At 39.5% G+C, this 23399-nt stretch overlaps 3 protein-coding genes across 5 annotated transcripts; 1 reads left to right on the top strand and 2 right to left on the bottom strand.

The window, feature by feature from the left end:
* The first annotated feature begins 1583 nt into the window (after positions 1–1583).
* Positions 1584–11455, top strand: epn1a (epsin 1a). Of its 3 annotated transcripts, none has more exons than XM_043261305.1 (13): positions 1584–1977; positions 3668–3821; positions 4192–4292; positions 4624–4782; positions 4870–4998; positions 5410–5530; positions 5753–5895; positions 7992–8063; positions 8608–8691; positions 9084–9336; positions 9449–9613; positions 10474–10725; positions 10807–11455. In XM_043261305.1, exons 3-13 carry the CDS (start codon positions 4224–4226, stop codon positions 11292–11294), a joined length of 1935 nt encoding a protein of 644 aa, XP_043117240.1. In that variant the 5' UTR covers positions 1584–1977; positions 3668–3821; positions 4192–4223; the 3' UTR covers positions 11295–11455. The 3 variants fall into 3 exon arrangements, with proteins under 3 accessions (XP_043117240.1, XP_043117239.1, XP_043117241.1); XM_043261304.1 differs by having other exon boundaries at positions 1585–1977; positions 10471–10725; XM_043261306.1 differs by lacking the exon at positions 7992–8063 and having other exon boundaries at positions 1585–1977; positions 10471–10725.
* Positions 11456–11507: 52 nt separating this feature from the next.
* Positions 11508–19271, bottom strand: foxj2 (forkhead box J2). The gene is given in 11 exon segments (XM_043261307.1): positions 11508–13445; positions 13537–13905; positions 14517–14618; positions 14693–14962; positions 15056–15209; positions 16577–16672; positions 16752–16832; positions 16951–16979; positions 16982–17024; positions 18298–18617; positions 18867–19271. Coding segments are annotated over 10 exon segments (1554 nt in total). The 5' UTR covers positions 18604–18617; positions 18867–19271; the 3' UTR covers positions 11508–13341.
* Positions 19272–19955: 684 nt separating this feature from the next.
* On the bottom strand, positions 19956–23340 carry isoc2 (isochorismatase domain containing 2). Its single transcript, XM_043261308.1, has 6 exons — positions 22961–23340; positions 21930–22054; positions 21392–21604; positions 21237–21307; positions 20796–20913; positions 19956–20163 (listed from the first exon to the last, which is right to left on the bottom strand). Coding segments are annotated over exons 1-6 (594 nt in total). The 5' UTR covers positions 22962–23340; the 3' UTR covers positions 19956–20097.
* Between the last annotated feature and the right edge of the window lie 59 nt (positions 23341–23399).

Raw genomic sequence — 23399 nt, 5'->3', positions numbered from 1 at the left:
TCTCCAGCTGCTCTGCATGCATGAAGCTGTTGCTAATACGGTCTGTTGTTGACTTCAACGAGGCTTCATCGGTCCCTCTCGTCTCATTTCCATTCATAATCTGAACTACGCTTCTGTCACTCTCCTGCTGTTCACAAATGTCGCATGGTATGTCTGAGACAGCATAGAATTAGTTTAACATGTTACCCGATAACCCAAATATGCAGATAGGTAGCAATAAATCATATGTGTTTGCACTGCAAATAATGAATTTAGTTATTTATATTATCAACAAATTAAAATGTATATCAAATGTATTCACTATTGAATCTTTATAGAGGTGCGAAACTCTTCTTTGCGGTCATAGCCGTGCGTGGTGGCCTTGAGTTCTTCTGCATGAATGTGTGCTTTTCTAAGAGTTTTTATTATACTTTAAGGTTCAGTGTCTGTTTTATTCAACCTTTGAATGGTTTCTGCACATATGACTTGGTATAAAATCTCAGAAGACCACCCGACTTGAAGCAATCTGTTGTTGCTTTCATGAAGGTCACAGACCTTAAGATAGTTTTTACAAGCTATTGAATTAATTTAAATACAATACACCACACATCATAATTTTTTTTTAAAGTAAAACTTCCCTAAATTATTCTTTGGAGATGAACGTGAAACTGCTGACACGTGAAAAAAGTGAAAGAGAAGATGATTATTGCTTATGCAGGCACTATGCTAATATATTTCTCTTTAGTGCCATCATCGCACAGTGCATTTCTAAGTAATATTCTGTACAATAAAGTGCAATAATGCAGCCGATCATGAGACTTGAGAGTATTTTGTATGAATATTTTATAGCATTTTCACTAAAATAAATGAGCTTCGGCCCCTGTTAGAGGAACACTTGCTTTTGTGAATATTTTTGAAAGCCTCAGCAAACATCTAAGCCTAAGGGCATGATTTAGATTAAATAGTCTTATTAATTCAATTGCAAATAATAATAATAGAACAGAATGTAAATTAATAAAATATAAAAACAATATTTTTACAAAATCTGAATAGAATTAAAAATGATTGACACGCGAGGTTTCTGTTAATGAAAAAAAAAATATATTATAGCAGAACATAGTGGAAGAAATATTCTGGATTATGGGAGGGGCCTTTGAATATTGTTTTGTGTAGTGTGCTGCAGGTTGTCTTGATTTAATTTAATTGAAAACATCGCCACGATGTGGGCACGGTGTGTTATAGCATCGCTGTAAAGTTAGGAAAGTAAATATCAAAGGATACTTGTCATCTCTTCATAACTCATGGGCTCGTATAGGTTAACGTGACACCCGAGTGCCACAAATGTTAATAGCGCATAGCAGCCGTCGTTGTCAAAATTAGTGCCAGCACTCTTAAGGGAGTTTGACAGCGTCACCAAAACGACAACATTAAATGCGTTTCCGTGATATTCACATACCAGATTTTCGAAAGCTAGATTCGGTGCTTTTATTACACGGCTAAGCCACTATTCAAATCGCAGAAACACACCATTTGTAAGCCAGTGATTCCCGTGGCTCATGAATATTCAAATCTCTGAGCGCGCAAGGGGGCGCGGTCCGTCAGGCTGCGGGGAAACGGAAGCGGAAGTGCCGCCATCTCCTCGTACCATCCGAGCAACAGCAGGGTCAGTACAGGCGTTGTTTGCCAAAGTAGCGCTATTATATCAGCGAAAGCGGCTGCATGACACGTTATATGTTTAAACGACGAGCACGGCTCGAAGGGCGACAGTCGTGAGGGAAAACCGCGGTGGCGTCAGTCTGTCACGCACTCAGGCGCGTCTCTTTATGAGTTGAGTTAGCATAGCGCGGCGCTCGCGTCTCTAAATGAGTGTTTTTAATTTAGCGCCGTGACAGAGGCAACAGCGCGTCCCTTTACCCCCGTCTCCACCGATAACAGCCCACTTTCTGCAGCTCGGCTGGATGTCTGGTCGTGTTTGAGAGGAAGAACAGAAGCCCCGCGGTAAGTAGCCTCGGCTAGCTGATCTCTAGTGGACTTGGCAGTGATCTCTTTCTGTTTGTTTGGACCGCACAGGGCTTGTTCAGTGCTGAAGTAACTTTAGAAGAGTTGTCTAGCGGCTGGGAATGAGTGCCGTTTCGTTTGTTAGCTGGGTGGAGGTGTGGAGAGGTCTGTGCTGTTGTCTGATAGCTTTCACTGTCTTCTGCTCAGACAAAGATAAACAACACGCCGCTTTAACTGATTCGATGCACATCCGATTCGCCAACTGTCAGATTTCACGCACGTTTCCAAGCAAAAAGTTGTCACAGATAAGTTAATTGAATGTTGTTTATCACCCCATCAACTTGCTTTTGAAAACCACCTGTTGACCCCTGATTGTACCGCTTTGAATGGAGGTTGAAGTTAAAGGTGTCTGGTCTCGTTGACAACAGTTCACTCGGACTTTTGTACATTGCTCCTGAATCCTGAAGGAGACTTTAGGGCTTTTATCAGGTCAAAGCTTTATACAACAGTGCTGCATATTAATACACCCTAACAACTACTACTTTACCGCCTGACCGACACTTTTTAGTATATTTTTTAGTATATTTGCCTTGAATGTAGTCAAGGGTGCTAATGTCATGATTGTTTATTAATATGATCGGGCGATGTTATACCTGTTTAATTTTGTTAACCATGTAAAAGGTGAAATAACTGACAGAAATATGTATTTTTATTGACTATGACTGTGTAAGTTGTATTGAACCTTTAGGCAGAGTATGTAAATATGTATGCGTATGTATGACAAAGTTTGGGTTGGTTTATTTTTTGTTTATTTCCATATACAGGGGTTGTATGGCTCATGTATGATGTATCCTAAAATATGCAGCTTAAAAAATGTATTTAGAGGTCTGAATAAAAATGTGCAATTTGGTTGTTCATATGGACGAAATGTAAGATTAAATTCTAAGATCTTGTCATTTCAGTGAGATTTTTATAACAGACTACTTGCATATAATACATATCATTTCTCACTTTATATTCCAATTCTGTGTCTTAGTAAGATGATTATTAAATGCTGAGTTTTTTAATCGGAGCGTGTCGTTTTGATAAACATTTAATGCGGTTCAATGATTATTGAGAGCTGAATGATCCTTTAAGTTTTATATTTGATGCCTAATTGATGTACAGATAATTAAATAAGCCTAAATGGCTTCCATACAGTAAATTATTTTGTAATATAGTTTTTTTTTTCTTCATAAATATAGTTTAAGAATGAACTGTAAAAAGATACAAGCACCACAATGTGAAGGTGGCCTATAGTACTATACTGAAAGTACTATACTTTTTTTGTTAAAAAATGAATTATCGTTCAGAGGAATGCAGTTGTTTTTGTTTAACAGCTATAATCATACTGATAATTTAGCGACTAAATCTGTGTATCAAATATGATAAATGAGGCTTTATAGTGATAGATGTAATGCACATAACAGCAGGTGTCTAGCTTCAGCTTTGTTGTAGTTGCTCTACACCTAGCTGATGTTACAGATGAGCGATGTACAGTGCCTTCAGGCGCAGTCCGCTATTACTGCATTTTCTCTATTGTCAAAGAGCGGAGTTGTATGTCTTTTGTGCTTTTAAGCCTCCACACTGCTGCACCAGCGTTCATCCCCGTATGTTGCACCTCTCGTCTAAACCTCTCTTCTTCTCGTAGTTATTTCACCCAACATCTGTGCTTCTGGGCCCTCATGTGGCCGCTGTGCGGATGTTTTGAACAGTGGACAGGCTAAACACTAAGAGACCCCGACCTGAGCGCGCGCACACACAGAGAGAGATCGAGAGGGGGGGAGAGAGACCGACACTCCCAGGTATAGTGCACTTCACTCACACTTCCTGGAGCCGGACTCACACGTCATCAGATGCTCTTGTGTTTACAGGACTTTTAGGTTGGGGAATTCCTGGTGCTTCGCTCTCATGGTTACAGGGTGTGCACGGTACTGGAGATATTATGTTAGATTGGGTCTTTTTTTTTAATAGAGGGAGAGATGGATAGCATTTAAATAGCAGCCAAAGCGTTTCCTTTTTTTTCTGATAAATGTCCTGCTGGTATCTCCTGGTCATTCTTAGATATTTCAGTCTCAGAGCTAATACACTCCCTTTTGAAAAATGCGTAGGCTTTGTTTACCTTTGTACCTGTCCTTATTAGTGTTTTATTGACATTGCTTTACAATGTCCCAGATTTTGCAGAACCTGATAGCCAGCCTGTTGCCATGTCGACATCATCGCTGCGGCGACAAGTGAAGAACATTGTTCACAATTACTCAGAGGCAGAGATAAAGGTTAGACTTTTACCTTTCTAACCCAGCTTTCATTTTCTCTGTTCGTCTTTTCACATTATTTTCCGTCTTGACCTCGAAACTGCCTTTTATTCAAGTTCCTGATAAAGGTTTTGTTGTTCTGCTGTTTTTTTTTTTGTTTGTTTGTTTTTTTTCCTCAAATGAATTTTTATTTAGGCTGAAAAACTGATGACCAAAACTGCTAAACCCTAAATCTTTAATGGATCTCATCACATATGATTATTTTTTTTTCATAAATTCCCTGCCTAAAGAATAAAAGTGTGATTCAATGTTAGTCAACGAAATAAAGTTTTTTGTTTTTTCTCCCCCCAAGGTTAGGGAAGCAACCTCTAATGACCCATGGGGTCCCTCTAGCTCTCTGATGTCAGAGATTGCTGACCTGACATACAATGTAGTGGCCTTCTCAGAGATTATGAGCATGGTCTGGAAGAGACTCAACGACCACGGGAAGAACTGGAGACATGTATATAAAGTAAGTTTGGCGATTTTAATTTCACTTGTGTGGTATATGAGGCTATAAACAAAATCTGATCGTATGTTTACTTCTGCTATTCCTCAGGCTATGACTCTGATGGAGTATCTGATAAAGACGGGTTCAGAGAGAGTGGCACAGCAATGCAGGGAAAACATTTACGCCGTTCAGACTCTCAAAGATTTCCAGTATATTGACAGAGACGGCAAGGACCAGGTACACACAAACAAGAAGTTATATTTATACACACACGTGCAAATGAAGCTTGTTATCTCTCTTTCGATAAGGAAATAAAAGAAGAGCTCTCGGTGTTGGTTTTGAAGTGGCCTTCAACATGTTAGCAAAGGTTCTCAAATGTGATTCACACACTACAGCAGTCTCTCACTCAAGGTCTCTCTGTGCAGTCAATTCAAACATCATGACTTTCAACCAAGGTCTTTCTCCCACTCATATTTAAACCACAAAAACATCAGCCCAGTAGATTTTATTTTATTTTAATTTAAAGTCTCATACACTACCTCAAACTCGGCAACATGTAGTTCAGGTTGTTAAATTATTCATTATATGCTTTATGCAAAACACAATAATTTTTATATGCATACATTACATATTGTGTGAATGTTTCAGGGTGTGAATGTACGGGAAAAGGCCAAACAGTTGGTGACTTTGCTAAAAGATGAGGAGAGGCTACGAGAGGAGAGGATTCATGCACTCAAGACCAAAGAGAAGATGGCACAGACTAGCAGTGGTAAGAACTAGTAGTGCTTTGAGGTAGGAGGGGCTTATGAAGGGGTCAGGGCAGACACTCAAATGTTCGTCAGCACCCTTATAAAAACACTCTTGAGTGCACTTCACAGCTTTGGCCAAGTATGGAGGTTGGCAAGCGTTTTGCTCTGGAAGCACTTTTAGGGACCGGTACTCCACCATCTATTGATGCATCATAATGGCTGTCATTTGACTCCTCCCTTAGCATCTTCGGCCCCTTCTGCTCCTGCTTTAGGGGGAGGACTGCACTCGGGAGCAGATGCTGAGCAGGCGTGGCCCCAGAGCTCTGGAGAGGAGGACCTGCAGCTCCAGTTGGCACTGGCCATGAGCAAGGAAGAGGCGGAGCAGGTAAAGTCTCTCAGCCAATCGGCGATCAGGTTTTCAGGCTGCAGGTAAAATGTACTGCTGAGCTGGTTCAGAGGCAGAGGAAGATGAATAGTTGTTCTACCAGAAATGGAAAGGGCTCTGTTGGCATACTTTATTTGAAATTGCATTTTTGAAGAACTTTACGTAAGAGATAATGTGGAGTCAGCTGGTCATATGCAGAATAAATCCTGACATGGGGATCAGATCTTCATTTTGTGAAGATGAAATATTAACTGTACTTTATTTATTTATTTATTTATTTAAAGATGAGACCATGCTGTAGTACCGGAAATTGTTTGCCTGAGACTGTTCGGTTATATATTTTAGTGGCCAGTTATGGCTAGTTTCCACTGAGCATTACTGTTCTGTACAGTATGATACTGGACGTTATCCTAGTATGTCCTTTTCAATTGTTATCCATACAACTTTTTTGGCACCCTTCTGTAATGGTATCTAGCACTGCAAATGGCACTAAAGGGTGGAGCTAAACTCACTGCAGAACTTCGATTGGTCGACTAGAATCATCACTTCTGCGTGATGCAAGTGGATCCCCTTCACTCGTTTTGCTCTGCTGTCCGTGAGTTTATTTACATCGGCTTATTTACATTAGAGTGAGCAAACACAAAAAAAGAACTGTTTTTAAATGTTATATTTTCACACAGACAATAGTTTCTCAGTATGCATTCTTTTCTGTTCTTGTGGACTTATGAAACGCCATTGGCCAAAAACCCACAAATTTTTGAAATATTGCTGTTATTGTGTGTGTAGTTTTAAGATTTTCTCAGGTGAAAATGTAGTAATTTAAAACTCAAATCTATGGTTAATTTATAAAGATATCTCCTATATGATATGCTGATTTCGTAACTCCTGGCGTTCACCGTGTGCTCAGTGCTTATGTATTCGTTTAAAGAAGCCTCAAGCTCGGCTAGTCCTTCTGACATTTAGTGCTGGCACTGACGTCTCTGTAGTGATTTAAATATGAGATACAATTTATTTTAGGTGACGTTATATTTAACAGGCGCTCGTGGTCTCATGCATGTATTATTTGTTTCTAGTCATATAGTTTTGACTAAGCACAAATTTATATTTAACTTTATATTATTTTGAAGTTGACCATAGTACAGCACTAACTTTGGTTGCTTTCGTCTTTTTCTCGTAAGCCTCTTATACTGTTATAATGGCTTTTATTGTTCATTTAAACTGACAAAAAAAAAAGGCAGAGTTGTGTTTATTGTCATGCTTTATCGTCGTTCACTGTTCTCTCATACACCACACCTATCAAGTGAGGGTAGTGATGGCAGTGGGTTAGGGTGTTATGTACCGAATCACGCCGTAATGCTCAGTGGAAACGAGCCATTATATTTGACAGCAAAATGTAGTCTGTTCTAATCAAGTGTTCCAGATAGTCCTGTAATAAAATGCTCTAATGGACTGTGATTTGTGAAATATATTTACTGATTTAAAACATGCTAGTGAATTACAAAAGTTTTAATTTTAACTGTGGTATCCCAATGAGAGCTCGGCAGTAAGAATTTTTTCTGTAGGCCGGTAGTTCAGATTGCTCTGGCAATATTTAACTGGCACACAACGCAATTATAGATTTTTGTTAGACATTGTTTTATAACAGTTGGAATTTAAATGTATATTTACAATCATCATTTAGAATAAAAAAATGATTTACCATTTTTTTCCTTTTTTAAGCATCTATTGCACTATATAATTTAATAATAATAATAATAATAATACAAGAACTTTTTTTTTTTTTTTTTTTTTATCTTAAACAAGAAATTTAAGATATGTGCCACAATAGGTCCAGTGACAGTTCTGTCAACTGGCTCAACTCTCTCACACTGGCACTGGGCCATTCTTACTGTTGAGCTCTGTTAACAATGCCCATCTTTAAAGTTCCCTAATTCTGCCTTCTTCCCTAACTGTCATCATAGAATATAAATTTGGGCTGTTTCTCTAAAGTAGAATGACACACATGAAACATTTGGCCCGTCCTCTGCACAGTTTCTGCACATTTGCCCCCTCACTCCTTCACTCACATCTGTCCTCACCCTGCCCCCCTCCTTCAGACTAGCAATGACCCTCTGGAAGATGCAGAGCTCCGCTACGCACTCTCAATCAGCCAGGAGACCCACCAAAAGGTCAGGGAGCAAAAAATCCATCCAGGTCAATGTGGATGAACTCTTCCTTTGCTATCCTCTTCCCTTGCAAATCACAGATCAGCCTGAAATAATATATACTTAATATATACTTCAGAGTGATCATGGAACAATTGAAATGTCTAAGAAATACCTAGTAAGTGCTTTTAAGAAGGTTAAAAATTTCCGTTGTTCTTTTGTGTGTCGAGCTTACCTCTTGTTAACATTTTTTGTTGTTTGACGCCTTCTGAACAAATTGTTCACTTTTGCATGATGAAATCAATGACTAATTCCGAAAGTACCTATAATTCTCATTAATTGTTCATTCTTTGTAATTCCATCAGAGCTTATCAATGAAATGTCAGAGTAGATGAACCGCCCACTACTTTTAAATGTTGTTGATTTGTACCTAACCGAAGCCATGAAGCACAATCTGAAGCTGGTGAGACATGGGAGTCAGGTTGCCACAGTTCAGTAGACTCCATTTCCCATCAGCCCGCAGAACGTGGTTCACTGTGATGATGTGACGGTGGTGTGTGATTGGCAGGAGGAGCGTCTGCGCAGGGGAGACGACCTGAGGCTGCAGATGGCCATCGAGGAGAGTAAGAGGGAGAAAGCCAAGCCCGAGGAGGTGTGTGATTGTGTACGATTGTGTCAGCAAGAGTTCATGCTTGACGAGTTGTTGTTCTTCTAGGATGAGAGCGTGAGGTGTACACATGGTAGTGTGTTGTGTTACCGAGGGTTGCGTGTTTGTGTACCTGCCTCTCACTCTCCAAGAGTTACCTGCTCTGTCTGTGTCTCTCACCCTGCGTACGCGCTTTAGCACAGCGATGTGTGTGAGCTTGTTTCACTTCCTCTAGAGTTTCTTCCTTCTTGCCATTTCGCCACACTAGCTATTATTGAACCACTTGCAAGTGTAAGTGTCTGTCCTCTCTGTACAAACAAGCTTCCCTCTCACTCTTTTGCTTTTTCGCGCACTCATTTCAAAATGAGGACGTTCTTACTGACATGTCTTTCTCTCAGTCATCTCTGATGGAGTTGAGTGCTGTAGATCCATGGGGGGCCCCTGCGACGGGGTCCGCTGGACCATCTCCGCCTCCTGCGTTGGCTCCTGCATCTACCGCTGGACCGTGGGGCCCTGCCGACCCGTGGGGAGCCGCTTCCCCCGCCTCACCCCCGAGTGCCGACCCTTGGGGGGGAGCACCAGCAACAGTAGCCCCGGATCCATGGGGTGAATCGTCCTCTAGAGTGAACTCCGACCCCTGGGCGTCCACAGGTTAGAGTATAGAGCATGTCTCCTCCCAGTATCCCAGTTTGTCTTTACCCTGGCTTTTCCTCTTTATTCACGATGTCCTCTGTTCCTTGACCTCTCCTTGCATCCCTTCCAGCTGTGACCCCTCCAAGTGCCGACCCTTGGGCTGCCTCAGTGGCTCCGGCCCCTACCCCGCTCTCAGGGTCAACCGATCCCTGGGCAGCGGAAGGAGCCGTCCCTGCCACTGATGGTCTGACCTCTGACCCCTGGAGTGGCTCAGTAAAACAAACTAACGGCACAGGTATACTTGCACATGTAAATGCATAGATGCACTTATCATAGGGGCCTCCAATCCTGAAGTGAAGCATAATGTTTTTGTAAGAAAGATCAGTCGCATAAGCACACAGAAAAAAGCTAAACACCACACCAATTTCAAATTAGAAGTACAAAACTAGGATTTGTCAGGAAAAATGCAGTAAAATGCAAAAAAAATATTGCTTTTGAAAATCAGAAATTTTTATTACACAAACTCTTCACTTCAGAAAGGTTTATTAGGTTATTAACCCCAAAGAGCCATGTGGAGCTCTTTTTATGATAGATAGGTGGATGCACTTTTTTGGACATCAAAATCTCAATCCCCATTCACTGCCAGTTAAAATCTTGAAAATCTTGAATTGGTCGTGTGTGTTGATCTAGTCAGGGTCCATTTGCTAATTAACGTTCTTCTAATACTGAACCCGAGGCAAAGTTTTGGACCTGAACACATTCCATTGGACCCGTGAAGACCTCTACTTCATAGATATCCTTAATCTCTAATAAAATCTGCTTTCTGTTGTTGGTAATTCTTTATCTGGACACAACACTGTTGGTATCGGCGTTTGGTATTGGAGCATTTTTATGAGAAGTGCAGTACCAAGTCTAATAATAGTATTGGTGCACCCCTAAACATATTCAAGAAAAACCAAAAGTCATTCACTTTAGATGATGGTTGTTAATAAAAAAATAATATTAAAAAATGCTTGTATGCTAATATTGTATTGGACCTGTTTAATGCAAAGCAATTAGCAATTGCTGTGGACAGCAATCCTGTTCCATTGTTAGTCATTCACAAGATCATATTGTTAAACCACTGACATCTAATTCTTTTTTTCCACACAGCAGATCCAGAAAGAAGAGGCTCCTCGGTGACGGGAGGTGATGCTGGAGGTGGAGGCAGCACAGGCTCCCCAGTGCCCTTTGACCTTTCATCGCTCAGTTCCTCCTTGCCTGTTCGAAAAACGCCAGAGTCGTTTTTGGGTCCCAATGCTGCACTCGTGGATTTGGACTCACTAGTATCATCAAAACCCAAACCTAAACAACCACCGCCACCAAGCATCTCCTCCACATCTCACAACCCCTTCCTACAGACACAGGGTTTGTATTTAAAACAGCCCATGCTTAGAGACAAATCATGTTTTGTTTATCTCTAACATTAGTTTTCTCCTTTAACTTTAGGCCCCTCGTCAACAGGTATGGGAGTTACTCCAGGCAGTGCCATTTCCAGTAGAGGGGTGTCTCCGACCCCACCATCTGCTTCTAATCCTTTCGGCGCTACCCCGATGGCATCCATCTCCCCTCAACCTTCTTCGCTCGGTCTGAGCCAGCTCCGTACAAGCCCCATTCCCCAGAATCCTATGCTGGGTCACATGCCACCACCAGCAGTGGGAATGGTTCAGCCGGGGATGGGCATGCCAGGAATGGGGGTCCCTATGGCGGCCCCTGGTATGGGCATGGGAATGGTACAGTCCAGCCCAATGGGCATGCCTTTTGGTGGAATATCCCCCATGGGTCCCGCAGGAAATCCATTGCTGATGGGCCCTGGTGGCCCTGCGCAGCCTGCACTGATTTTGGGCGGGCCGTCGGGCGTGGGTGGAGTGATGGGAACAGGAGGATCTATGGGAGGTGGAACAACAGGCACAAGCACCAATCCTTTCCTCCTTTGAGAGATTTCACCAATCCCACGTGCCCTGTCCACTAAATCCAACCAATCCAAACCTGCCCTACCAACACAAACAGTTTGTGTTTGACAAAAAAAGAAATGTGTGTACATCTCTATATTTAATGAAAAAGTAAAAACAAAAATGTGTTATTTTCTTTCACAAAACAGCATTTCAGTTTTTTTTTGGATTTCATTTTATTTTACACAGTATTTGAAGTCTATTTATTTCCCTATTAGTTTTTTTTTTTTTTTTTTTTTTTGACAGACATGGACGATTGGTGGGTTCATTCAATGAATGCAGGCTGTTAATATTGTTATATTATTAGGATGATTGTTATTGTTCAGAAACATGAAGAAAAGGGAGGAGGAAAACAAGCCACTAATGAACTCAATCATACACCCCTTTCTCCCCCTTTCATTGAGCCGTCGACCCTCTGATGAAAGAGTGCATGAAGTATGACTGTGATGGGCTCGCCCTGAACAGACTGAGAAGTCGTCAGCTGTTTTATTCACAACTCTAGTAAAAAAAAAAAATCATTCGATAGATGTATTACTTTTAATTTAATTTATGTGTAATCTTGTGTAATTTATTTTAATCGTATGTCTCTGACTCCTGGGATCGATTAAACCAAGGAAAATCGCACTGGAAATTGCCATTCAAAGAGATGCCTGATTGGTCTCCGTTGACCACCTGCAAAATTTCAGTCCATGTTAAGTGGTACACATGAAGAGATGGTGAGTGTGTGTGTGTGTGTGTGTGTGTGTGTGTGTGAGTGAGTGAGAGAGTGAGCTTATATGATGTGTCCATTGTTTTCACTCGGTCCTGTGCTTCTGATGGGGGTTTTTATCAGCATAGTCTCACTTTCAGCACTCTTAACTTGTTATAAGGGTCCTTCTTTTCACACTTTTTTTTTTGTTTTTTGACAGTTGTAAGAATCAAAGCATTAATTCGACACCTGTTCACGTGGAATCAGCCTGTCTTTGCATTTCACTTCAGCACATTTTTTTTTTCCTTGAACATTTACACAAGTGGGAAAGTGTTAATGCTATTGAAACTGAAAAAGAAAATTACCTGAATGATTATGGGAAATCATAAAATTTGGGGACTGAATGACATGATCCATGCTGTTATTCTTTATTTACTTTCAATGAATTATTTTATATATATGAAAATTTTAGAGACATTTCTCTAATATTGGCTATGGTCAAAAATCGTGTGGTGTTGACATTCACATTTAAATATAAAATGGAGGAAAAAAAAAATCAAAGAACTTTAAGAAATAAAAACAAAATCACAAAAAAAAGGTCTACGCTTTTTTTTTTCTTTGGCATTGGTTTGCTTTTAAACGGCAATTAAAATGACAAACATTAAACCATTCTTTTTATTTTGTTTTTGATAAGACAATTGTACCCTAAGGGGATTTGCTATGTGACAAAATATAAAGCAATATATGTCATAATTGGTTTCAGTCAAAATACACCCATATATATTGCCATAATATACCTCAGTGTACTGTTAAACTGCATTTATTCTCCCAGAAATTGTTAGTGTACATGCAATTTGTTGAAAAAGTGCAATTTAAGATCATTTCTTCCGAAAACAATTCTTCCAACAGCTATTAAATTGACTAAAGCCTTTATCAACATTCAGCAAAAACTGAGCCATTGTCAGCTGGCTAAGGCTTTGGAAATGCTAATGTTATTTACATTGTAATACACTTACATAACAAGGCAGCCTGGCGTGGATCGATCCACCCCAACCTTCAAGGTCTGGAGCGGTTTAGAAACAAACATGATAAATATTTTGCATTGCAAATTTTGGTTAACCTCACAATTTGGTGCTGCTATTATTGTTCTCCAACATGCAGTTGACTATAGCAGCACCATTGTGCCATAAGGAAATCAAACAGCTGAATGATGAACATTGTTACAGCGGTGCTGCTTTTGTAAATGAAACGAGATGAATGAGTTGGCTTCATTTACTTTTTGAGTCATGCCTTTTCTCGATAATTGTATGTTTTCTTTGCTGTGTATTTATCTGCAAAACAAAATTACTCAATCAAAGAATCCCAGTCGAAATCATCCTGGATTTCCTCGCTGTTGACTTTCTTCAAGTGCGGACGTCCTGTTGGGGTCAGTGGTTGAGTCTGAAGTGCTGTATTGGGACAGTGGGTAAAAACAGTTAAAGCATTCTCCAAAACAACGTCTTGATGTTGTACAGAAGTTAGAATCATTTTGGGACGTACTGCTAGGAGTCAGAGGCTGGCTTGTGGTGGGCTGCTGGATCGGCGATCTCTGTGCCATCTGGTTCTGGGTGTGAGGGGTCAGGGTTCTCCTGGGACTTTGGAGGGGAGATTCACCAGTGCCAGGAGGGAGCTGAGAGGGGTAGATGAGTGGAGAGGGTTGAGTTAAACTAGCCAGGCTGGGAGGATTAGTGGGCGGCATATTCATAGGAGGTGGGGCCATTTGTCCAAAAGAGGAGGGCCCACCAGAGGGTGAGCCAATGAGACCCTTCTGAGTGAAGAAACGGTTGAGTGAATCACAGAGCGAGGTGAAGAGTGTCGAATCCAACGCCCAGTCACAGAGCTCGGCCTGCCGCATGCTCTCTACCAGGTCTGTATGAAAATAACATAGAAAAGTTAATTGCAGTAATGTACTGTAGTTTTGTAGTACTTCGAATGCATCCATAAATGAACAAACCTTTAAGCAACATGACACACACAAAATCATTTTTACATGTCTATCCATTTGTAGACGTTTATTTTAATAAGCTGGTCCAAAAATGCAACCGTTAATTATCCCTTTTCAGCAAAATAAATTTTTAGGTAAATAAAGTTGGTTTTGGATTCAGTTACAGGGTTCCCACAAAATGTTCTTACATTCACTAAGGCTGCATTTATTTAATACTGTGACATTTTTTCAAATTGAAATAATATGTTAAATTAAAATTTGTTTTTAAATATAATGTATTCCTGTGATGACAAATCTGAATTTTCAGCATCATTAAGTCTTCAATGTCACATTATCACATTTAGTGCTCAAGAAACATTATGACAGCTGTGCTGTTTACTTATTATATTTTAATTTAATATATAGATATATATATATATAGATATATAGATTAATTAAGTAGTGCTTCTGGATTCACAAATTCCAACATGTTCACTTGAAACAAAAAAATCCACAGCGGAAAGTGAAAGCATGAAGGCTACATCTGAGTACTGACCAGGGTGACTGGTGAGATCAATGTTAGCCCAGTCCAGACTACTAGCAATTCTGAAACTCTCTCTCAAAGAGTCAGCGTTACTGAACCAATCTGCAGGAACTGCTGAAAGAGAGAGAGAAAGAGCGGGTCAGGACACTCGCATCCCCATCAACACGTCAGTGAATAGTTCTACCCACCATTACTGTGCAGCAGCTTGTCGGGCTCAGTGTTGGCGTTCGGATGAATGGTAGAGTTCTGGTTTGGGTTTAGGTTGTGGATAAAGCTGGAGTTAGTACTGGGTGTGTTTGGGTTGAAGTTGCCGTTGGTATTGAGATTTGGGTTTAGAGTAGGGTTGGTGTACTGGTTCATGTTAGGGTTTGGACAGGGGCAGGGGGAGAGAGGAGGCAGGGTTGGTGTGTGGAGAGGCGTACTGTCGTGAGTTAGTCCAAGTAAACTGGTAATGTCCGCTATGAGAGAGAGAGAATGTGATCAATGCACACAACTCTGTGATTCTGAATCGAAATAAATGACAAGCTAAAAGGAAAAACTGATTTACTTACATTGTGAGGTGACTCTGTCTCTTACAGAGCGACAGAGGGACTGGAAGGAATTGTACAGATCTGGTAGGTTCAAATCAGCGAAGGAGAATCGTAGCGAGGGGTCAGCATGAGGGTTCGAAGGAAGAGATGTAGGTACCGGAATGCTGGGACGTTGCTGTTTTAATTTAATTAGCAGAGATTCATTTAAGAGTTATTTGGACAACCAATGTTATATACTACTTAAAAGAACAGTTCTGCCAAAAATACATTATTTACTCATCCTCAAAGCCAAACTCTTTAACTTATTTTCTTTCATGAAGCACAATTCAAATTTTCAATTCGAATATTTACAGACAGTTCACTTAAAAAGGAAAATGTTATTGTGCCATTATTGTTATTAATGTCATTACTTTCTTACGATCATGTTATCCCAAACCTATATTCTTTCTTCTGCTAAACACAAAAGACAATTTGAAAATTGAAGTTCAAAGAATAGTTCACCCAAAAATTTAAATTACGGAGTATTTTACCCACCCTGAAGCCATCCTAGGTGTGTATGACTTTCTTTTAAAAGTGTGAGTTTTAAAAAAATTGATCCTGGCTCTTTCAAAGCTTGGTAAGGCGGGTGGATAGCAGCCACTATTGGGGTTATCACATGTCTTCTGAAGCAGATCGATGGTTTTTTGTGACAAAATATATATATAAAAAAAAAAGTAAAATTCTAACGAAAGTAACTGACTGACTGAGAGAGAGAGTGCCGAGTTCCAGCTTCTTGGCTGATTTCTGACTCGGAACTTGGTCAACCAAGAAGCCGGAACTCTGCGCTCTTGCGGAAAACGACATGAGTCATTTTTCTTTCGTGTTTGTCTGAAAGAAGAAAGTCCTATACACCTAGGATGGCTTCGGGGTGAGTAAAATATCATTTTTGGGTGAACTATTCCATTAATTTACCAAAAAGGACTTTTTTCTGTGTCATGTGCACACTGGGCTAAAACATGTTTTTGTGTGGTGTTTGAAAGGGAATTTCCTACTAAGGCATAAGGTCAGCTGAAAAAGTAATTCTGTCTGTGGCTGCTATTTCTTTGCTGCGTGTCTTTACTAAATCTTGACAGTAATTGTTTAATGCCAAAAATTGTTTAATGCTTACACACGTTATTAGTAAGTTGATATATTTCGAATATGGCACCTCTATTTGATGTCAGTGTTGGTTAAGCTATATAAAAACAATAACCTGAATGGCATCTAAGCACTATTTTTGTAGTTCCAACAACTTGGCACTTATTTTATGAATGCATAGTAGAGATCTGATATACCATGCAGATTTAAAATTACACGGGGGTGAGAAAATAATCACAGAATTTGAATTGAAACTTCATTTGAACTGTTCTTTCGAGCCGATGCATGCAATTAAATTCACTCGAAATGAAAACTTTCTTTTGTTTACCACACATTCTCATTTCCTCATTCTCAGAGCTCAAGCTCTGCTATGAGAGGATCTCAATCCTTTATAGAAATAGAAAAGCAGAAGGAAAGACTTTAAACCTTGCAAGGAGGGGGAGAGAACGTGCTTTTGGTGTCTGGTTGAGGTTGGAGGGGCTCTGCTTGACTGACGGGCACTTGAGCCTCTGAGAATGGAGCCTGAAAGAGAGACGTCAGTGAGTGAAATACTGATCATCTCACAGAGGTGATGAATATACTTCATGTGACATACTCTTACCTCCTCCTCTTTAGGATAAGCACGTTTAACTCCCCTGGGTTGAGCCGAGTCAGGCGGTACATCCATCGTCCAGTATGAGCCCTAAAACAGGTGATTATTTTAGCTTCAGCATTAGTAAGCAACGGTGTGGATTTGAGAATGTTACAATAATATTTCCTATTTAAAATCAATTAGATATTAATGCATTTGGCTACATCACCTTCCCAGGATCGCTCTGTGGTCGAGGAACTTTCGGAAACATTTATTGAGGGACAGATTGTGTCGAATTGAGTTCTAGAAGATAAAACAGAAATGTGTCTATATATACATACGTATAACCATACAAAGGATAAAGGTCGGTGAGTTTTTGGGGTCTTTAATTGCATTATAAAGTATTATTTATGGGTATAAAGGATTATTCATAATGTGCGTTGTAATGCATTAGATATTGTTGTAAATAATTATAACTGAATTTTAAATACATAGCATTACAATGAATTGATAAGTGTTATAAATGTGCTGTGGTTTCAGTTATTTATGAGATGTACATTGCATTGAAAGATGCATTACAGAACATAATGCATTACTTTTATAATGCAGTACAAGAAGGCTTTGGGTAAAGTAAAGGAATAAATATTTTTATTTAGCACAGATGCATTAAATGAATTTAAAAAAATGTTTTTTTGAACTTGGTATTTGTCAGAATCTTGCAAAATGCATTATGGTTTCCACAAAAATATTAATCAGCATGACCTTGAGCAGCAAATCAACATATTAAAATAATTTCTGAAGAACTAATGACTGCTGAAAATTCAGCTTTGCCACCACAAGAATAAATAACATTTCATAACACGTTACAATCATTTCCTAAAATCAGTTTTTAAACACGTCCAGATTCCTCAGATAACCAGCACCACTTCCAGTTAAAGAGCATCACATATCATTCAGCTTTAACGGGGAAGTGGAAGAGATTGTATCACATTTCCTGTAAACTATCACTACACACCTACAAACTGTCATTTAACATCGACAGCACATCTGTTAGAAATCCGTGTAATGAATCATATGCAACTTTTAAGTATGCAATACTTAAAAGCAGCCTATTCACTTTGACACCTTTTGACATTAGGATATGATGCAAAACCAACTCCCCAGAAATTCAAGTAAAAAAAATACTTTTCATACCTTCGATATAAATATTATTCATTGTTTTGATGTTTTTAGTGTTGTGATTTATTAAATTATTTCAGAAATAATATTACAATTTTTGGAGGAGTCGAGTTTTTTTGAGGTCGCACCACATGACATTTGCCAAAAAGACTAGATAGTCAAATGATCTTACATTTTTCTAGCTTTGCAAGAGTGTGTTTCCTTCATTAACTCCGTGACTGACCCTGATGCACAAAAGAACTGCTTTCAGCTACACTTTTATTCCCCAACCGTTTTTTAATCATTAAAAGGTGTAAACCCAACCCACAAGCCCAGTTTGAACGCAACTGCACGAACAACTGTGCTTCAACGCTCTATTTAGCTCAAGGAAGTGGTCACGCAGCGGTCCGGCCTTTACCTTCCATCCTCTTCCTGCTCTGCTGTAATAAGGAAACGTATTGCTGATCCATGTGTAAATATCATTCAAACTCAGCTTCATTTCAGGAGCAGAGCTGATTGCCATGGCTATGAGAGTGGCGTAGCTGTGAGGGGGTTTCACTTTGGAGTTAGACCCAGGGGACGGTGTAGGTATGGGAGGGATGTCCTTCTCTCTTCCTCGTTCTTTTTTTCGCTCCACTCTTTCTTTGCCTGATCTCAAAGTGCTGATCCCCAGCTGAGGAAGCCAGTCGATGCTGGTCAAGCTAGAGTCCAGTTCAGAAGTCATGCTGAAGGGGATATCTGAGGTGCAGGGAAAACAGAAACATTACGCAAGTGTGCCGTGGAACCAAGTCAACAGGGCTATATGCTGTAGCAAGACAATATGATTGCAATCTCAATCTTAATTTAAAAGCCATTGTGTATCGTTTTGACAAACATACGTAAATTTAAAGCATTAGTTGGATTAATGCACGCTGTTTGGGCTGAATGTCGTTTCAGGCCCACCATGAGAGATTAATATGCGTGTGTAAAAGTTGAGTAAAAACATACCTCCGTTCTGTCAAAAGGCCACAGGCTTCACGCTGTGTCGAGTTTTAACGCTGTCATCTGTCGCACAGACATCTGAGGGATCTCCGCGAAAGCTCGTTTATCCTCCTCCTCGCTCGTCTCGCGTTTATCGCCGCGTTCATTCGCCACCCGAAGCGCCCAAGTTAACGCGTTTTGTATGAAATTTCTGTTTGGGAGAAGAAAAAGCTGTCGGAAAAAAAAAGTTCTTCCTTTTCTTTCTCTTTCCCCCTCCCGATCTGCCTGCGTCGAACGTCACATACTCCACCCTCCGGTTGACATTTGAGAAGTCGGTGCGTTTCTCCTCCTGGTGAGTAAGTTCCTGTTTCTCTGCTGAAATAAGAGAGCTGCGGAGCACCAGGCGGTAATAATTTCCATTCAGATTTTTCTTGGTCCTGTTACACAGCGATCTTTGCATCCCGGTGGATTTCACACTTGGATTGCGCACAAGTAGTAACGCGGTGAGGAAGAAAAACAGAACAAACTTTATGTTGGTTGTCATCACACATACGCGCAATCAAGAGGCTTAAGTTTTATTCTTATTCATACAATCATTTGGTAATGTTTTACAGCGAGGTTTTATGTTTTGAAAGCACTTTATTGTGAGTTAACAATAAAGGACACATTTACTCTTTTCATTTTAATTTATACATATAATGCGCATTAAAGATGTAGATCAATATATATTTTTTTACTCTTTATGATCAAACAAAATAAAAATAATAAATCATAAATTAAAATTAAGCTTGATTAATAAATTTTAAATTGAGTTTCCATGTGTTGCCATCGGTTAACATGAACTAACAATGAAAAATACTTCTAAAACATTTATTAATCATAGTTATGGTCATTTTTTTATTTTATGATACATTATAAAAATATGAATTCGTATCTGTTAATATTATATAATGGACCTTAGCTAAAAGTGTAAAGTTGTTTACTACCATCAACAAAGATTAATAAATACTGCAACAAATGTATTGTTCATTAACTCGTGTTAACATGCAGAACCAGAAGCGTTACCAAAAACTCAGTATTGTAGAACCATTTCAAACATTCTCGAAAATTCAAATATCCGTGTTTCTTTGTATGTACTTTTATTTCGATATGCAAATGCTCAGAGCTCACAGGACTCTTAACAGGTTCAGAAAGCGGTTTGTGCTGATTTCTAGTAATTGATGTAATTATGTCTGCAGGGTGCGGTCTGTGACTGGCCCTACAGAGAGCTGAAGAGGGCCAGCAGGCCTGTATCAGGGGAGGGGTGAGCCAGGAGCTTCTGGATCTGTGTGCAAAAAAAAAAAAAAAAAAAAAAAAATGAAGGAGGACAGGTCAGAACATGAACACAACAATAGCCGAACGCAGACTTAATCACTACAAAATCCCCGCCACCTCAGCAGCTCCTCATACAGACACAAACAAACCATGAACCAGGGCTAAGAAAACCCATATGATTACATTAAGGTCTTATAATAAGCCATGTCTTTTCTTCTCCATTTGGTTTTTTCTGACCCTGCTGACCCAATGAGCATTTTGCCATCCAAAGGCCATGCCTTAACTTAGGCTTGACTTTCAGTCAAATTTTTTTGGCTCATTTTATCTGTGAAAGAAAACCTGCTTAATATTCACCCTTTTCAATACCAGTATGGACAACTATATACATATATATATATATATTAATAGTAGTTATTAAGACTGATGTGGTTTGGAATTGGTAAAATATGGTCAGAAAAACAAGATGATCAGTGTATCAATGCGCCTAATAATTATGCACGCACAGTATACATTAACCCAAATACACAAAAAAATTTTTAAAGATGGATTTAGAAATGAGTGAATATGAGATAATGACAGAATGCATTTAAGCTTTACAAGAATTGTAAAAACAAATTGGCTGACACACTGGTCAATGGGTACCTCTTTAAAGTTGGGGTGCTTGGCATCCTGCACTAGTTGTAATAAAACTCCCTCTGTAGTGGTAAGAAACGCCCCGCTCTGCTTCAGTCGTGACAGTGCAAAAAGACGATCAGTCTGACTGAAAATGACAGAAAGAAACCCTGAGAATCACTGGCTCCTGGGACACAACCTTCCACACAACCACCTCAACAAATAAACATACATCTATAAGCAAACACAGTCAAATTCCTCCTGTTGTTGTAGACCTTTAGAAAAAGCTTATAGATGCCATCCATCAGTCGACTCGAAAATGTGGGTGTGAGTAAAGATAAGGTACGTCCAAGCCTGGTCTTTGCAGTGATTTCACGACAATACTTTATCGCACAGCGCCGAGATACATCATTATAAAATATCACGAAACATTTTCCATTTTGTACATTTTAAACCAAATTATTATCCTACCTTCGAGAAGAGACGGCATCTGCTACAATATGAACCTCCATGCCTCGCTCCAGGAGATCATAGGTTGTGCACTACAGCAGAACAAGAACCTTAAAGATCACGCTCAGGAGATAAAGCTGTGGCTGAAAGTAAAAAAGGCTTCATGGCACCATTACCGCAATGCATGCTTGCGCCTCGATGCCACACAATATGACCTGCTGAGGGTCTCCCAGGCTTTTGAGTGAGCTCTGCACGCTCTCCGTCAGCATAGAGAAACTGGTCTTTGTGTGAGGCTTCAAGCCCTCGGCCCCCAGCTCAGGAACAGTGGGGCCCAAACCTTTAGGGTACTGCTCGGTTAAAATCTGAGGGATGCTTAAGATTCGACATGCCTGGAAGTTATAAATGATTAAGAATTATGTTAATATCAATATTAGAATATTTTATGAATGAAATTGATTTTCTTCTGATATCCCTCACTTAACATTTGTGATCTTCATTGGTGAAAACAGACTCAAGACAATAAGAATAAAAATGTTTTAATTGAATGAATGTCCAGTGTTGTTTTTACAATATTGTCACGGTACATAAATATAAATATATATAATCAAAGACTACTAAATTGTAGAAGATTGGTAGATTGTGCCCCAAAACTCCCTCTGTGTTTGTTGTACGCTGTATTGTTTTCCTATGGCAGTCTGAGGGTGCTGGTTTTACCTGTAGCAATCTTGAGGCATTGCTCACAATGTTTGTAAACTGGAAAATAGTGGGTCTGAACTTCTCCTGTATGTCACACAGCAGCAGCACCGAGCCTTTGGTCGACAGCCTGCCGATACTTGACACTGCAGAAACAAACATCATGGCATTTGTGAATCACTGTGTCTGTGTATTACAGCAAAAACTAATACATTTCAGATTTAATACACTATGCATCAATATCTCTTCCCCTTCTCGCACAGAGCCGTGACAAGTGCATCATTCTGCACACAGGATGTATTGGAGCCTTTCGTATTATAATACTTTTTTCCGTGCAATTAGATTATTAATATTCCTTCTTGTTCTGTTTTATCTACCGCATATTTCTGCCTTAATTACTGTGCTTTGCATTTAAAAGAAATGTATTTTGATTTTATAGCATATACTTATTTAGAAGTGTAGCCTGTTGTATTTTCATGAATGTATTTTACAATACAAAGAGCAACGTGTAGCATTCTACCAGATTTGGTCCTCCACTTATTCACTTTCATTTGTAAATACAAATGATTTGATGAGATTTGATAAAATCGCTGCGCACCCATGATTTTTCTAGAGTATATTTAGCTGCTGAAACAACCACTGAATTCGTTTATAATAGTATTAGATAATGCAATAGTCATAGATAATGATTAAATTCATTTGTTATTTTTTTAAATTGAAATTAAGTTGTCTGTATGTAGTAGGTTGTGACAAAGTGATGATCAGGTCAACACAGAGAAGTAAAGAAAATCTGCATTGATTTAAAAATACGGCAGATACTCAAGATTTTCAGTATCGGATCGGTTCGGAAAAGAAATGGTGTCGTAGCATCCGTAACTGTCATTGAGCCCACTTTCCTTGTAATAACAACAGTGAAAGTACGTGGGTTGTGCTATAATATCCTGCATATTAATAATGCATCGAATCATTCCCACTTACACATAGATTGCACCTGTCATACTGCACTGATGAAAGAGTTCAATGGTATTCAGAGGTCAATGAGCAGTACTTACTGTTTGCAGAGCGATACGGGGGAGTCGCAGACCGCAAAGATCAAGTGAAGACTAACCAGGTCACCCTTAGCCGTCTGTACGTGCTTTAAAGTGTCCACCCACTGCTCTGATTGGTAAAACTGTTGTTGAAACTTTAGTGAAGTTTATATGGTAATAAGTAAACAGAGTATAACACCAACAGAATCGTGAATGACAGCAGCAAAAAAATGTAGAAAAGACGACTCGTTACAACACAAATGTACCTTAATACCTACGCCTGCCTTTGAAATAAACATATATCTATATATACTTGATTATTAAAACACAACAGCAGAATTCGCTCGCTGTAAAATTACACAAACCTCAAGATAAGAGCCCACTAGTGGCGTTTCGGTCATGAGTTTAAATGAATCATTTAATTGAACAAACCATTTTCACTCGCTGAATTCGAATACTGATT

Source organism: Puntigrus tetrazona, chromosome 16 (assembly GCF_018831695.1).
Source record: "Puntigrus tetrazona isolate hp1 chromosome 16, ASM1883169v1, whole genome shotgun sequence".
In the NCBI taxonomy this organism is placed as follows: domain Eukaryota; kingdom Metazoa; phylum Chordata; class Actinopteri; order Cypriniformes; family Cyprinidae; genus Puntigrus; species Puntigrus tetrazona.
The sequence above is the reverse complement of the archived record's forward strand: the minus strand, read 5'-3'. Positions and strand labels throughout refer to the sequence as shown.